General features: G+C 46.8%; 1 protein-coding gene across 1 annotated transcript in view; it reads right to left on the bottom strand.

The window, feature by feature from the left end:
- The window catches only part of MECOM (MDS1 and EVI1 complex locus), a 346217-nt gene extending 332082 nt beyond the window's left edge, over positions 1-14135 (bottom strand). The window contains exon 1 of the mRNA XM_055817377.1: positions 13973-14135. Within this exon, the coding sequence (XP_055673352.1) occupies positions 13973-14009 (37 nt within the window). The 5' untranslated portion in view covers positions 14010-14135. The remainder of the gene's footprint in view (positions 1-13972) is intronic.
- Positions 14136-14405: the final 270 nt, after the last annotated feature.

The following is a 14405-nucleotide window of genomic DNA, read 5'->3' as shown; positions in this document are numbered from 1 at the left end:
CAAGGGAAAGGTATCTTGGAGAAGAAAGGGATAAGAAACTCCAAGAGCAAGAGAGTTTGGCTGAAAACCCCACCAGTAAAACACACTTTCTCTTGCTAGCCTCCTTCAGAATATGTCTTCAAGCTATTGGCAGATTTGAACACACAGAAAATATCTTTTGCTAAAATATCTTCTGTATCGAGATGATCCAGATAATTTCTGAAATTGTCTTCTTCCCCATTAATGTGTATTCTCCATGTATTTCTATTATTTCAGTCCTGTGTAAAAATACAGCAGCAGAGGATAGTGTTTGGACATAGCTGTTTTTCTAGCCATTCATATCACATTTATTTCCTTTCCTTTTTGTTCTTTCCTTAACCTCTTTTTTACTGCTGTTAAATTCCTTGCTTTCATTTTTGCAGAAGTTCAGCCTTCCAGCCTGCTCTCCGGTGCTGTTAGACATCAGCTCAAGCTCAGACTTATTACTTCTGATATGTCACTCCGCAGGCAGGGAGCCTAAAGCAACACTGCTCCCTCCAGCCCTCGCAAGCTTCAGCTGGATCTTCACCGACCCACAGAGCACAGCTATTTCTGCAGAGCAGGAACCCAGAGGAAGAAATATGTGGACCTGAGGAGTAAGCCCAGCACCCTGGTTCACACTGAGCCTCTGAAACAGGAGACTAAGCAGGAGGTCAGGATGCACGGAGATGATTTAGCCATATTAAGCTTGCTGAGATCATGCATATATTTATATCTGTGTATGTATGTGTGTATATATATGTATATTCACAGAACTGGTATAGCACTGGGGAGAGGAAACCATGGAGAACAGCATATTCAGGGCCTATTTTGTATTTGAAAAACACTGATCATCTCTTCAGTCAGATGTCCTGAATTACTTTAACATTCCTGAGCAGAAAGGTGCCAGAAGAGCTGATTTGTTTGCCTCCTTTTGCTCAGGGGTCTGACAGCAGTCCATCAGGCATGTCCCATCTCCCAGTCCATCCCCTCACACCATCTCTGCCTACTGTCTGGTCACTTCCATCTTATTTCCAGTGCTATCTTTGAGGGTGACAATGAGAGATAGCCTTTTTCTTCCAAGGAGATACAGAAGACTGGCAGGACAAGACTGATGGTTAGTGGCTGTCGTATGCACAAGATACATAAGCAAAGTGGATGAAAAGACATCAAGTATTTTTTCATTCTCTTCTCTGTGGCACCAGGAGGGGCAATAGTTTGCAAAGGAAATACAGCCATCGGAATGAATATTCCTTTTTTCTCTAATTTCTTCTCTTTTTTTTTTCCCTTTCCCACAGTGGCCTCTACATTCCCTTTCCTCATTCAAGCTACATAAATAGTACTGAGCACTGATGAGGTCTAAATTCTGTTTAAAACCCCAGAAAGGGCTTTTAAGGTTATATCTGAGTCCTCAGACCAGTTATAACTGGAAGAAGAAATGTCCATGATTTAGTATCTAATAAACAAACCGCCAAGGTCAAGACGGCATCTTCTCCCATACCCATAATCACTTCCCTCAACATTTTGAGTTGTTGCATATATCAGCAGTACTCCCTCTAATGCCTGGCCACATTTAATTTTCCTTCTATAAATGACTTCCCAAAGAGAAGTGGGTGTGAATTATTACATTGTAAAATAGATTTTTAAAAGATGAACCATGCCGAGTGTAAAATAACTATTTGTGTGAGGACAAACATAGCAGAGATTTATCTTGTAAATCCCATCAAAGGAATCCTGGATGTAGATTTACACACACATATCTTGGCCAAAAGGCTGAAAGACATGTGATTTTAATAGCCTCTGTTTTGGAAGATGAGCCTTGAGATTGTGACAATCACCTCATCTGTAAAACTCAGGGCTCTTAAAGGTATTTCAAATTAGAAATGCTTCACCCTCCGAAAATAAGTGTAAGCTGCTCATCCCTGGACCTGGCTTTAAAAGGACTATTCATCCCAAGGGCTACCTGGCCATGCTGGGCTCAACGTACAGCTTTTCACAGCAGAACGGAGTGCCACTGCCATGCCCTGCCCAGAGGCCTGATCCAAAAATCAAGTTGTTTGGGAACCAGGAATGCATGGCACTGCTTCCCACAGCAGGTCCACGTGCTGTGCACAAAGCTGTAGCTCCTTGGCTTCTAACATTTCTCCCTATTTACAAAATATTATATCTAAAACCATTGCACTGGTAACAAAATTGCAATCAGAAGTTAGGAAATTACTAAATAAAGCCCATTTTACCACCTAACTTCAAGGAAAGCCATAAAATTATCAGTCCTCTCTTTCCTCAATACATTTTCTTCGCAGTTTGTGATGCTCCGTGGGATATTTCTCTCTGTGAACTCCATGATGGTTTGGCTCCAAATTATCTGAACATAAAACTGAGCTTATGAAGCCTCACTCAGAGGTTGTGTGGACCCTTTTTATTGGCACAGACTTTAAAGGAACTTTAATAAAACTTATAGGCTTGGGGGACTTTTTGGTTGCTGGCACTTGCCAGCCACACTGCTCACATCACTCTTGCAGAGCCTGGGTGGAAAGTGGGCTGGAACCACAGCCTGGGGATTTTATAGAGCTGGATTATCTGCCGGTATTGCCCTCTTCCTTCCCGGTGAATCTCAGAGTTATTTTCTTTGAAAGCAAGTGGGTGATGCTGCAAGGATACTTATAGTTTAATGTAGCTTGATCACCCAAGGTTACAGACACAGCCAAAAATAATAAGGTCATCCAAAATGGAGCCAGGGGGCCATTTGCTGGCAAAAGTAGACAACTGATGGGATTAAAGCTGAAGCACATCCACCCATGTGCAAGCGAAAGCCTAGAACTCCACAGTCCTGACTCTGTGGACTTTCCTCAAAGCAACTATTTCTCCTCAGGGTTTTATTACTGCCTCCAACGATGCTGTAATTGCATACGTAGGGCAGCAGGCCCAAAGTTTAATCTGCATGTCTTAGGGCCTAAGCTCCGTGCAGGCTGCCCATGTTTGCACAGAGCTCAGCACAACAAGCATCCAGTCCTGGCTGGGTTCTGCGGTCGCTGCTTTAATTCAAGTCATAATAAATAATAATGTCAGGTTGAACATAAATCTTCTGGGTTTGGTCCATGGCTGATCCTTCAGCATGGTGCGTGTGAAAGCACTATTTGGGAAGCTTTGCTGCACCCCATCCTAGATCTAACTCTGTTCTACCCCTTCTGGCTCAGTCTTCGTTCAGTTTTCACTTGGGGCATTGGTTCAGTACAGCTAATTTCACCTTTTCTCTCATTCTGAGCCTGGTCACTGATGTTAAAAGACACTGCACAATTTTATGTCCTCAGATCTCTCTGATCTGCATCATCTGGAGTGACCTAGTACATCATTTCCTCATTTCTTAGTTACCTTGGCTTTATCTGGTATCTTCCATCATGCCGTGTACCACAAACTCCTGGACAGTAATTATTCAGACAAAGCATAAATCCTTAATAGCTCTTACGCAGGCAGCCAGTGACTACTGAGATATTGCTTACTATAAGAACTGAAAAAATCGGGACAAACGTATAATACTGTTTACCTTTTTCAATTAACAAGTTTTCATTAATGTTGTGAATTACTATTACCATGACACGGTAACAATGAAACAACAAAAGTATAAAGCAGTGCTGTTAACTCAGATAGAGCTGATATGCCTTTGCTTTTCAATGTTGTGTATTCTTAGACCAATCCTCTATGCCAGTCCCTGCAGCCAAAAATATATCAAGAGCCTAAAAAAAGTAAAATAGAAACATCACTTCAAAATTCTTTTGAACATGTTTCCTTTTCTCCCTTTATGTAGAGCCACAAAGACAATGGGAAAGATTAAAACTCACTAAAAGCATTTAATTCCTCACCAAGGTGCAAGTAAATAAAACATGCCACAATAAGTTCAAATCACAAAGAGTTTTCAAGAGAGAAAGGTTAATCATTTCTGTCAAACATTGGAAATGTTCAATGGTTTTAAAATCAAAAATATAAGCACCACTGGTGACTCAAACCATGTTTTAGACATGTTTGGGTAATTTTTTTCTAGCGGTCAGTGCTTGCCTCTCACATACCTTCTGTTTGTCTGAGGTGAAATCAGGAGGCATTAAACAGAGTGCTTATAAGAGGCACCACGTAATTTCAGCAGGAAAGCTATTTGTTTAGAAGGTACAAATTGAGGCTGTTTGGAGAACTGCAGTCCTTGGGATGCAGAGCTCTGCAGCACAAGCCAGGACTGCTGGACAGCCCCCCCCCCCCCCCCCCCGCACCCCCCAGGTGCCTGCTACAGCCTGCAGCAGTCCTTTGACCCATGGGAGGGATGGAAAGCACAGGGAATGGATGGGGCACAGTGGGAAACAAGTATGTGAAGTCACCACAGTCCCCCCATCAACAGTGTTCATATTTCATTGTAATAGTTAAAATGACTCTTAAATGAGGCCAGATTATAGGGCCAACCTAATTCACTTAGACTGATGTAAATCCAGGTATCTGTTACAACATCATAATGTTGGGGCTCACCACCAGAGCAAAAGCTGCTGATAACCGCCCCCCCTCCCCAAAAAAAAGGACAAAGAGAAGCAGATTCCTCCTGGCCAGACCCAATCCAAAGCCCGTTGAAGTCGGTACGAGCTCCTTCAGCTCCAGTGGGTTTGGGATAAGGCCCGCGGTGAGCGCTCAGCCAGCTCTGCTGCCAAAATGCAAAATCCTTTTCCATTGGCTTTGCCAGTTTGGTGTTAATACATGTGTGAAGGAGCTTGGGGGGGCAGAGGGAGTTGAGGGTTATTTTTTAAACTGAGGAATGATTCCACTCTTGCCAGCATGCGGACTTTGTGCAAAAGAACAGGAGAGGGGGCAGGAGATGTTTTTCTGAAACTATCAGCTCCCTGTCACATCATCCCAGTGGAAGGTGGATATGTCCATCACAGGACCCCTAGTTCCCTAGGTTAGTGCCTGCTCTCCGCTGCAGATGGGCAAATCTGGAGTCATGGGTGGATGTGAGTACAGAGCCCTACTTGCTAAACCGAGGTAAGGGGAAACTTGATGAAACTTGGGATGCAGGAAGCAAAACATCCCTTGGACACAGGCGAGCCCCCCATCCCAGTATAACAAGACCTGCTGAGAGTTGGTATCATTTCAATCCCATTTTCCCTAGTAAACAACATTGCCCTGAAGCACCTTCCTGGTTTTTCTATCATTCAGGTCTTTCCCTGCTGACAAGTTTTTCTCATTGTACATGTCCCATACAAGATGTTTTTGCCCCTTTGGCTTTCCAGGGGAAGGGCTCTGCCTTCCTGTGGCTTTCGGAGCATGTAGCCCGGCCAGTCTCCGAATTAGTCTGGGGCCTTTGCAGGCTGCCACAGTATAAACAGTTTCAGTAGGGCACATGTTATACAGTAAGATCATGCGAAACCAAACATTTTCCCACTGCACACAATAAACATCCATAATAAATTGCATTATACAAAATATATTTATGGCTAATTTTTTAATTTAAACCACCTGGGAAATTTTTGTTAGATTGGTTGATATGAAGGTCTCAGTATTCTGGTAATCTAATGACATCTAATAGACAAAATAGTATGATGTTACAACAGTCTCAAAGCTTTCATTTTCTGTAGCCCTCTCGGAGATCAAACTGGCAGAACTCATATTTTTTGAAATGTTATACATAATTGGTGATGCAATTGCCAAAAATAACCTATTCATAGAAGTCTTGCTCTTCTGGTTTCTAACTTACTGTAATCACAAAACAGAGCAGCGCACTGCTTTGCAATGGAATATGGGTTTGGGTCAGGGAGCAAGGGCTACGGTTGTGTGGCAGTTTCCATTCTGCAGATTATCTTACAGGCAATTTAAATTTAGTTTGGAGTTTAAACAGGACTAAAAAGTAGCGCACCCATACAGACATACAAGCAATTCTTCAGAAAAGGAATAAAGCCATAACTTGGGTATATCTCTTTTCTGAACCAAAATTCTGCTCCAGTGTAAGATTTTCTAAACAAAAGCTGTTGGTGCCAAAGGGGACAGAACATTTCCACTGCATAAATTAAGCCCAGACCTGTAATCCTTCCACCACAAAACTCTCATGCTCATCACAGATCAGCCAAGGTTTCCAGAAAGACTAAGATCATTGCAGATCTTGTTGAGCCAGCCTCTCTCTAGTCAATACAAATCCCAGCTCGAACCATGCTGTGTATCTGCAATGAGCACTGGAAGCTTGGTAGTTGCTGGACTCGTTTTAAAGTGCAGCTGATACCTTTAGCTACTTCCTTGCCTCCTGTTGTTCCTAGGACTTGGAGGCCATGTGGTACATTTCAGCCTTAACTTTGAATTTCCTTTATTTGGAGATCAAACTTTGACATTCCCTTAAGGTAGTGGGGTTTTATGTCGTTGCATATATCCTAGTTTAAAAGATAATGCTTCACTGAAACAGACCACAATATTAAACCCTGAAATAAAATGAATTGTATTTCACTTCCCAACTCCTGTTGCTGGATTAGCTCACATTTCTTTCTCTTTGTTACATATTTAGCATTGAATACAATATTCATTGCAGCCTAGCTTCCCTCCTCCCACATGGCTCTGTGGCTGCCTTTTCTTCCAGCAGCCCTGGAGAAGGGAATGTCTGGCTATAGCCTGGAAATGCAAACAAAAGGGAGGGACATAAAGTCAATGAATGACCAGGCAGGGTGGCTTTATACCCTCGTAATTTGAATTTTTTTTATTTAAAATGGCAACGCAAAGAGACAGAGTCCTGAGGACAACAACATCCACTTCTTAGCTTCTCCATCCCCTTCCCCACCTTGCTGTTTCTTTCACCTAGCTGAGTTTATCTGCCAGCAAACATCTCCCTCCAGCAGCCCCTGCAGCAAAAGGGGCCCCGGAGGTGCTTTCTGATGCTTATTGGTCCATATCATGATCTCTGCTGGTCTTATCTGGTTCCTGGTCTGGCTGTTAAGAACTGCAGCAGTAACCAATTGCACATTAACATGGCAGAACACACTGGAAAGCCATGGCAGAACAGTAGCCAAACCTCTGTGACCCCAAACCCCCTTCTCTGTATCCTTACCTCAGCGTGTACACCCCATTCCATCTTTGCAAAACTCATCTTTGCCTTTGCCTTTACACTCAGAGACAGGGTACCCCTGAGCCCAGCATGACTCCAGGGATGCCTGTGGTACAGGTAAGCAGTGGTAAGGATGGAAAAGACTTTGAGCCAGACATTGGTTCTGCATTGCCTGAGTTGAACCCAGGTTTTTTTAATGGCCATTTAGTTTTTAAGTGCATTCCTGTGATCCCAGCCTTGAGCTTATGTCTCCATTTGAAACAACACAGCTTTAACTAGGTGCATAGATTATAAAACCAGGAAGAGGGGTCTGGTTTGCCCCCCTGTACAATATAGGCTACAGGAATTCCCTAAATTAATTCCTGTTTGGATTAGCTCATATCTTTTTAGAAAAACAGACCTTAATTAAGACAAAGGAATTCCAGTGATGTTGAAATCCACCCAGCTCTTGGTAAATTGTTTTACTGGTTAAATACCTTCACTACTTAGAATATAAACTGTATTTCTAATCTGCATTTGTCCAGTTCTACCTCTGCCTACTAGATAATACAACATTTGTATCTGCTAGTCTGAAAACCATGTACGATTAAAAACCTCTTTCTGTTCTTCATAAGACACTCCTTGCCTAACTAAACTGAAATGATGTAAAACTGATTGTATCAAGTTACGGCAAAAGAGCATTGAGTTGCTCCAAAAAAATGACAGCAAACATAGTTAAATTTTAAATAAACAAATATCATGAATTCTTGGTCGGAAACCTAAGTGTCTGAACAAGCCCTTCCAAAGTTAAAGTACATGTGTTTAGAAAGTGGTTTACTGCAAAGCAAGGCAATTTATGTGGACAAGGATTCATCAGCTGAGATTTATGAAACTCCATCTGCTTCCCCACTGCCCTTTCCTCAGCCACCCTGGGCTGGAGCAACCACCGATGCTTTCCGTTATCCTCCCGCAGCACGTACCTGTCCTGACAGAAAATTCATTCCACTTTCTTCTTGAACAACTTACACAACTTCATCAGGGAGCTGTGCTCCCCAGGACAGCCAGAAATACTTTCTCTGTCAAGACACCTTTACTTACACATGAAGTCAATAAATATTTGACAATGAATACTCCCACCACAGAAGTAGGCAATTAGTGCATTTTGGAAGCATCCCAGGGAACAACACATAGGTTTCTGTATACCAACTCTGTGTTCCCTATACACACCCAGATTTCAGAGCCTGTAGGTACACAGGCTGCAAGCACCCCTGTAGCCTATGCATGCCACAGTCCCTCTCTAAACCAGTACATACATCAACTGCAATCGCAGATATCAAATGTATTTACTTGCCTTTCTCTCTGTATGTGCACGTACATATATAGGTATTTTATACATATATATACACACGCACAGAGAGATATATCTCTGTGCATAAACCGAAAGATATGTCATGAACACACACATATGCACACGTATACAGTAAGCACAGACACATACACACTTATGTGCACTTAAATAACTAGGTGAATAGGTGAATATGAACACTAATAGCCATTTATGGCAACAACAATGAAAGCTGTCCCTGGAGCCCGCCTATGGTATAGCAGCCAAAATGATTGAGTATGTACAGGGCACCGCTGCAGCAATGGCACTCACATGGGCCTCCTTTTAGAAATGATTAATATTTAACCGACTTGGTGAACCTGGCTTTGGTTTTAGTTATGATTAGATAGCAAGGCGCACAGAGCCGTCCCACTAAGGACATCGTGGGATGTCTGAGCAGCTCCACTCATGCTTTGCAAGAAGACAGACAGAAAGTGAGAAGGGGAGAGAGGGAGAGATATGAGGCAGTAAAAAAAAATCCCTGTGCTCAGCCCCATTTGTGTTTGTTTGGAAAGAAAAGGGGGAAAAGCAGCCTGAGAGGCCGGTGTAATAAGATGCTGTAGCTTTCATGAAAGAGGTGAAATAATTTTAAACACAGACACACAATGAGTTTATTTATTTAGAAAGTTGTTAAATAGAGTCTGGGAATTCAAATATTCAATGTTGACATTGTACAGAGCTGGCAGGGAGCCAGCCCCAGCTCTCCAGAGGGACCCAATGGCCACGGCGCCCAGGCCCTCGCCCCTCCCAGCCCACTAACTAGGTAAAAGCCATTAGTTATACCCACAAGCAATATCTGAATCCGACTCAAATAATGTTGCCTCAGCCAGCCAACTTCAAAGGCGTGTAAGTGTGTTTGGCTTTTTAGTGCTGGAACTGCAGCAATATGTCACACTTTTGAAAGAGTTTTGTAAACAGTTCCTTCCCCTTTGTAGAAACATTTCTTAAGTTTCTTGTACCCCATGTAAACAGCGTTAATTAACAAGGGTTACATTTTTCATTTACAAGCAGGGCTGTATTAATAATGAGCTTGCCTTTTGGACCGTCTTTTTCCTTTATGTCCTTTCTCTGCCCTGCACCATGGCTGGCCCGGCACGGCCGGGGAGCAGCTGGAAGGCACCAGGGAGCTCGGCCATGGGCTCAGCCCCAGGCGGCGTCACCTACTGCAGCACCACAAAGTTGGTCCCAAATTGAGTGGTGACTGTTGACCCCAAGTAAGAGACAGTGGGAGAGAGAGAAATAGAGATGGAAGGGAAAGGGGAAAGGGGAAAGGGGAAAGGGGAAAGGGGAAAGGGGAAAGGGGAAAGGGGAAAGGGGAAAGGGAAAGGGGAAAGGGGAAAGGGGAAAGGGAAAGGGGAAAGGGAAAGGGGAAAGGGAAAGGGGAAAGGGAAAGGGGAAAGGGAAAGGGGAAAGGGAAAGGGGAAAGGGAAAGGGGAAAGGGAAAGGGGAAAGGGAAAGGGGAAAGGGAAAGGGGAAAGGGAAAGGGGAAAGGGAAAGGGAAAGGGAAAGGGGAAAGGGAAAGGGGAAAGGGAAAGGGGAAAGGGAAAAGGGAAAGGGAAAAGGGAAAGGGGAAAGGGAAAGGAAAGGAAAGGGGGAAGGAAAGGAAAGGGGGAAGGAAAGGAAAGGGGGAAGGAAAGGAAAGGAAAGAGGGAAGGAAAGGAAAGAGGGAAGGAAAGGAAAGAGGGAAGGAAAGGAAAGAGGGAAGGAAAGGAAAGAGGGAAGGGAAGGAAAGAGGGAAGGGAAGGAAAGGGAAGAGGGAAGGGAAGGCAAGGGAAGAGGGAAGGGAAGGCAAGGGAAGGGAAGGGAAGGCAAGAAGAAAAGGAAAAGGAAAAGGAAAAGGAAAAGGAAAAGGAAAAGGAAAAGGAAAAGGAAAAGGAAAAGGAAAAGGAAAAGGAAAAGGAAAAGGAAAGAAAAAGAAAAAGGAAAGAAAAAGAAAAAGGAAAGAAAAAGAAAAAGGAAAGAAAAAGAAAAAGGAAAATGGAAAAGAAAAAGGAAAAGGAAAAGAAAAAGGAAAAGGAAAAGAAAAAGGAAAATGGAAAAGGAAAAGGAAAATGGAAAAGGGAAAAGGAAAAGGGAAAAGAAAAACAAAAAGGAAAAAGAAAAAGGAAAAGAAAGGGGAAAAGAAAAGGGAAAATGGAAAAGGGAAATGGAAAAGGGAAAAGGAAAAGGGAAAAGAAAAACAAAAAGGAAAAAGAAAAAGGAAAAGAAAGGGGAAAAGAAAAGGGAAAAGAAAAGGGAAAAGAAAAGAAAAGGGGGGGAGCGACACAGAGAACGGGAAAGAAAGAGAGCGAGAAAGAGAGAGAAGGGAAGGAGGGAGAGGGAGGTGGAAAAAAGAAGAAAAAGCAGAAAGAGGGAGCGAAAAGCCACAAGCACGCTCTCTGCCCTGAAAAGGGTTAATGAAGTGCCTGGTGAAAATGTGCCCGGCATGTAATGGGATTGTCTCGCCCATCCCCGCAGCCTCCCGTGTCCGCAGCCGCCGCGCTGAAGCCACCCGGGGACAGGACAGCGCCGCGCCGGGGATGCCGCGGGGCCGGGCCGAGCCCAGGGCCGGCGTTCGGCGCCCCGGTGCCCGGTGCCCGGTGCTGGGGCTGTGCCGAGCCGCTGGCAGCCGCGGCGGGGACGGGCGGGCCCAGCGGCGGAGCTGGGGGGGCACCGACACACGGTGTCAGCGGCAGCGGAGGCGCGCTGAGGCCGAGGTAATGGTGAAGCGGTGGCAAATAAACAGCATCGCTGCGAGGGCCGGGAGCCTGGACGTGGCAAACGTTTCCCTGCTCGAAAACAAATTCCCGGACAGAGTCTTAAACAGGCAAATAAACTTGCCAGCTCTGTTTTTCAATCAAGCCTTTTAAGTACTAGACTGAGGCAAATTACAGGCGCAGGAAAACCTGCTGAAACTTAGGAAAGTGTTATTTTACTATCTCAGATGGTTAGAGGGATCTGGATCTACCTTGACTGCACTAAATTGCCTGTAAAAAAGTGGTGATAAAGTGTAAAAGTAACAAGTGCCTCCTTATTCACGTGTGTTCCCCTAATCTGATCACCTTCTGTCTCTTTATGAGGCTACTGGGTGGCAGGGGGCTACCTCAGGCCGGCTGCAGGGCTGCGCCGGCCCGTGATGGGGCGGGGGTTATTCGGGGATACGGTTTCACCAGACGGGCACAAACCCACCCGAGTGGAAAAGCAGCTGCCCCGGGGGCCGGGTCCTGTGCCGGCGCGGAGCGGAGCGGGATGCCCGCACAGGTGCAGCGCGGCTGCGGCCGGCCGGGCCCGCATCCCTCGGGCCCGCAGCGCCGGGCCCCGGCCCCGCTCTTGCCGGCCGCCTCCCTAAAGTGTGGCGAGGAGAGACCTCAGCGTGGCTTTTCCCTTATTTTTACAGCTGGGCATTTTGAAAACTCAATAGCTATTCCCTGCGTAGCTCTTTGTGTTTCTTCTGATTATTTTTTACTTTTTTTTTTTTTTGGGGGGGGGGGGGCGGGGGTGGACGACACCAAAGCCTCAACATTATTTTTTAGCAATTTTACACCAAGGTCAAGAAAATGCGCGCTTCAGGTAATCTGCCTTAATTAAGAGGACAAAGCTTTCCTGGGTATTAGCGCCAGCCACGCAGTCGGGGCGATTTTACCTTCACGCACAAAGCAGTAAAAGTGCAATAATAAAAGAAGCACGCTTGATCCCGATCTGTACCGTTTTCCACGTAAGAGGGTGAAGGCTACAAAGTATTTTCTATTCCCAGCCCAGCCAGAAAGAACTGAAAAGCTAAAAACTTTTCCTTTCGAACGACTAAATTGCAGGGGTCGCCTCTAACCCTCCTTTCCACTTGCCATGAAACTGAGACGCTCTTAGGGGTGAAAGAAACAGCTTTGCGAAACACATACCAAAAAAAATCCCAGCTTTTTAAAATATTATTTCCTTTATGAGCGGATTGTAACCGAAGGATTATTTAATGCAACGCATCTGTCTGGGGTGGAAAGTGCTGCTGTTGCTGCTGCTGCTGCAGCGAAAGCCAAGACGCGCAGCCCAGAGCAGAAACTTTGCAGACGGTCGGATCTCGCCCGCGGAGCAGAAGCAGGAGCAGGAGCAGGAGCAGGAGCAGCCCTGCATCGCTGCGCAGAGAGGCAAGCAAGGGAGAGGCAAGGAAACCTGACGGATTTTGTCGGGCACGTGAGATTTTTTTTCCATAATTAGCTCCGAAGCAGGGATGGCAACCTGGAGATTTAACATTTGTTTCCAAATTGTGGGCGCTGGATTATCCACTTTAATATCACCTAATCAAATGCAGGTTGCTGCTGTTATTGTTAGGTTCACAGAAAAGCTGATGATGATCCGGAGACATCTTTCGCTTCCCTTTTTCCACGCTCCTCTATTATTTTTTTCCCCTTCACAAATAAAAAGTAAATAACCATCTGCTTTTTACGTCACGCAACTTATGCAACATTTCATCTGACTTTTTTTTTTTTTTTCGCCTGCCCATTTTTTTTTTTCACTCGGGAATGTGAGTTGCCATCGCCATGGATATCAAATGAAACTTGCCCAGATGTGTCAGAGAAAATAAAGACATCAGCTGCTTTTAAAATAGGACGCGAAAGCTGGCAAAGTTTTGTTGTTGATTCCCTCTTTTTAAAAAAAGAAAGGAAGAAAAAAAAAAAGCGCCCCAACACTGCAGCAGTTAAAGGCAAAGATCCCTATCATAAAGGAGAAACAGATGGGGTGAGCGTAAGACAAATAATTAAATAAGTCGGGCTTTGCGTGTGGACGGCCGAGCCCTCGCCTCGCGGAACACAGACCTTCGGGCGGCCAAACTGTATAAAAAGTGCTGGAAAAACGCCTGAAATTACAACATTTACATCAACTTTTAGCGGGTGACTCCAGCAGGCTGGGAACTGCTCCGCTCTGCCCCCCCCTCCCCCCCGGGTGTCCCCGGCGTGGGGCATCCCGGCCACGCGAGGCGGCCCCCCCCGCCCCGCTCCGCCGCCCCGCGCACGCTCCGCTCCCACGCGCGGTTTGGTGCCGGGGGGGGGGGGGGGGGCAGGTTTTGGCAGAAGCCCGCGGCAGGGCCGTGGCGGGGGGGTGTCCCCGGTAGCTCCGCACCGGCTACCTGCGCCCGGGCTCGCCGCCTCCCCCGCAGAGCCGCCGCTGCCCCTCCGTGCACACGCACACACACACACACACGCACCCCCCCGCGGCCCCCAGCCCTGCCGGCAGCCGACAGCGCCCACTATAGGGCCCGGAGCCGCTCGCACCCCCCTTTCCCGACCCCCCCTCACTCCAGCCCCCGGCAGCAGCAGCAGCAGCAACTTCCAGCGCTCGCCACTGAACTTTTCCTCAACTCCTTCCCCACCGCCCGCCGGCAGCCCGCAGCCCCCAGCCCGGCTCCGGCCGCCGCGCCCCCCCCCCCCCCGCTCCCCGCCGGGCCGGGCCAGGCCGGGCCGGGCCGGGCCGCGCTGCGGGGGGGGATGCTGCAGGTTGCCCGCGAGCTCCGCGCCGCATCAGACATGTCTATGCAACATGGCAGAGAGGGAGGGTGAAAAGCCAAGAGAAAGGGGTATTGCACCTACTTGCGGCCAGCTTCCTCGCCCTGCCTTTGGATCGCATGCTGCCAGTCCCGCGGCCGATGCTGGCGTGGGGTTGGGGGGGGGGGGGCTTTTTTTTTTTTTCCTCCCGGAGCTTTTCCTCCTTTTTCGCTCCCCCTCTCCCTCTCTCCTCTCCCTCTCTCGCACACACACTCTCCCTTTCTCTCAATCCCGGCTCGCTATCTCTCCAGCATTGTCAGTTTGGACACCTTCGCACATGCGCACGGGCGGCTCCCCCCCGCTCTTCAACATTTCAGCGCCGCCAAAAAAAAGTTTGCAGCGATCCATCACCGCCGGTGGGGACCCTGACAGCCGGCACCGGGGCCGGGACCGGCCGGGACGAGGCGGGCAGCCTCCGCTGGGCTGCGCGACCGCGGAGCAGCCGCTCCGCTGCCTGCGCACCCGGGAGGGGTTATAG

The sequence above is a fragment of the Falco peregrinus genome, chromosome 12, assembly GCF_023634155.1.
Source record: "Falco peregrinus isolate bFalPer1 chromosome 12, bFalPer1.pri, whole genome shotgun sequence".
Classification (NCBI taxonomy): Eukaryota; Metazoa; Chordata; class Aves; order Falconiformes; family Falconidae; genus Falco; species Falco peregrinus.
This window is presented reverse-complemented; position numbering and strand designations above follow the sequence as displayed.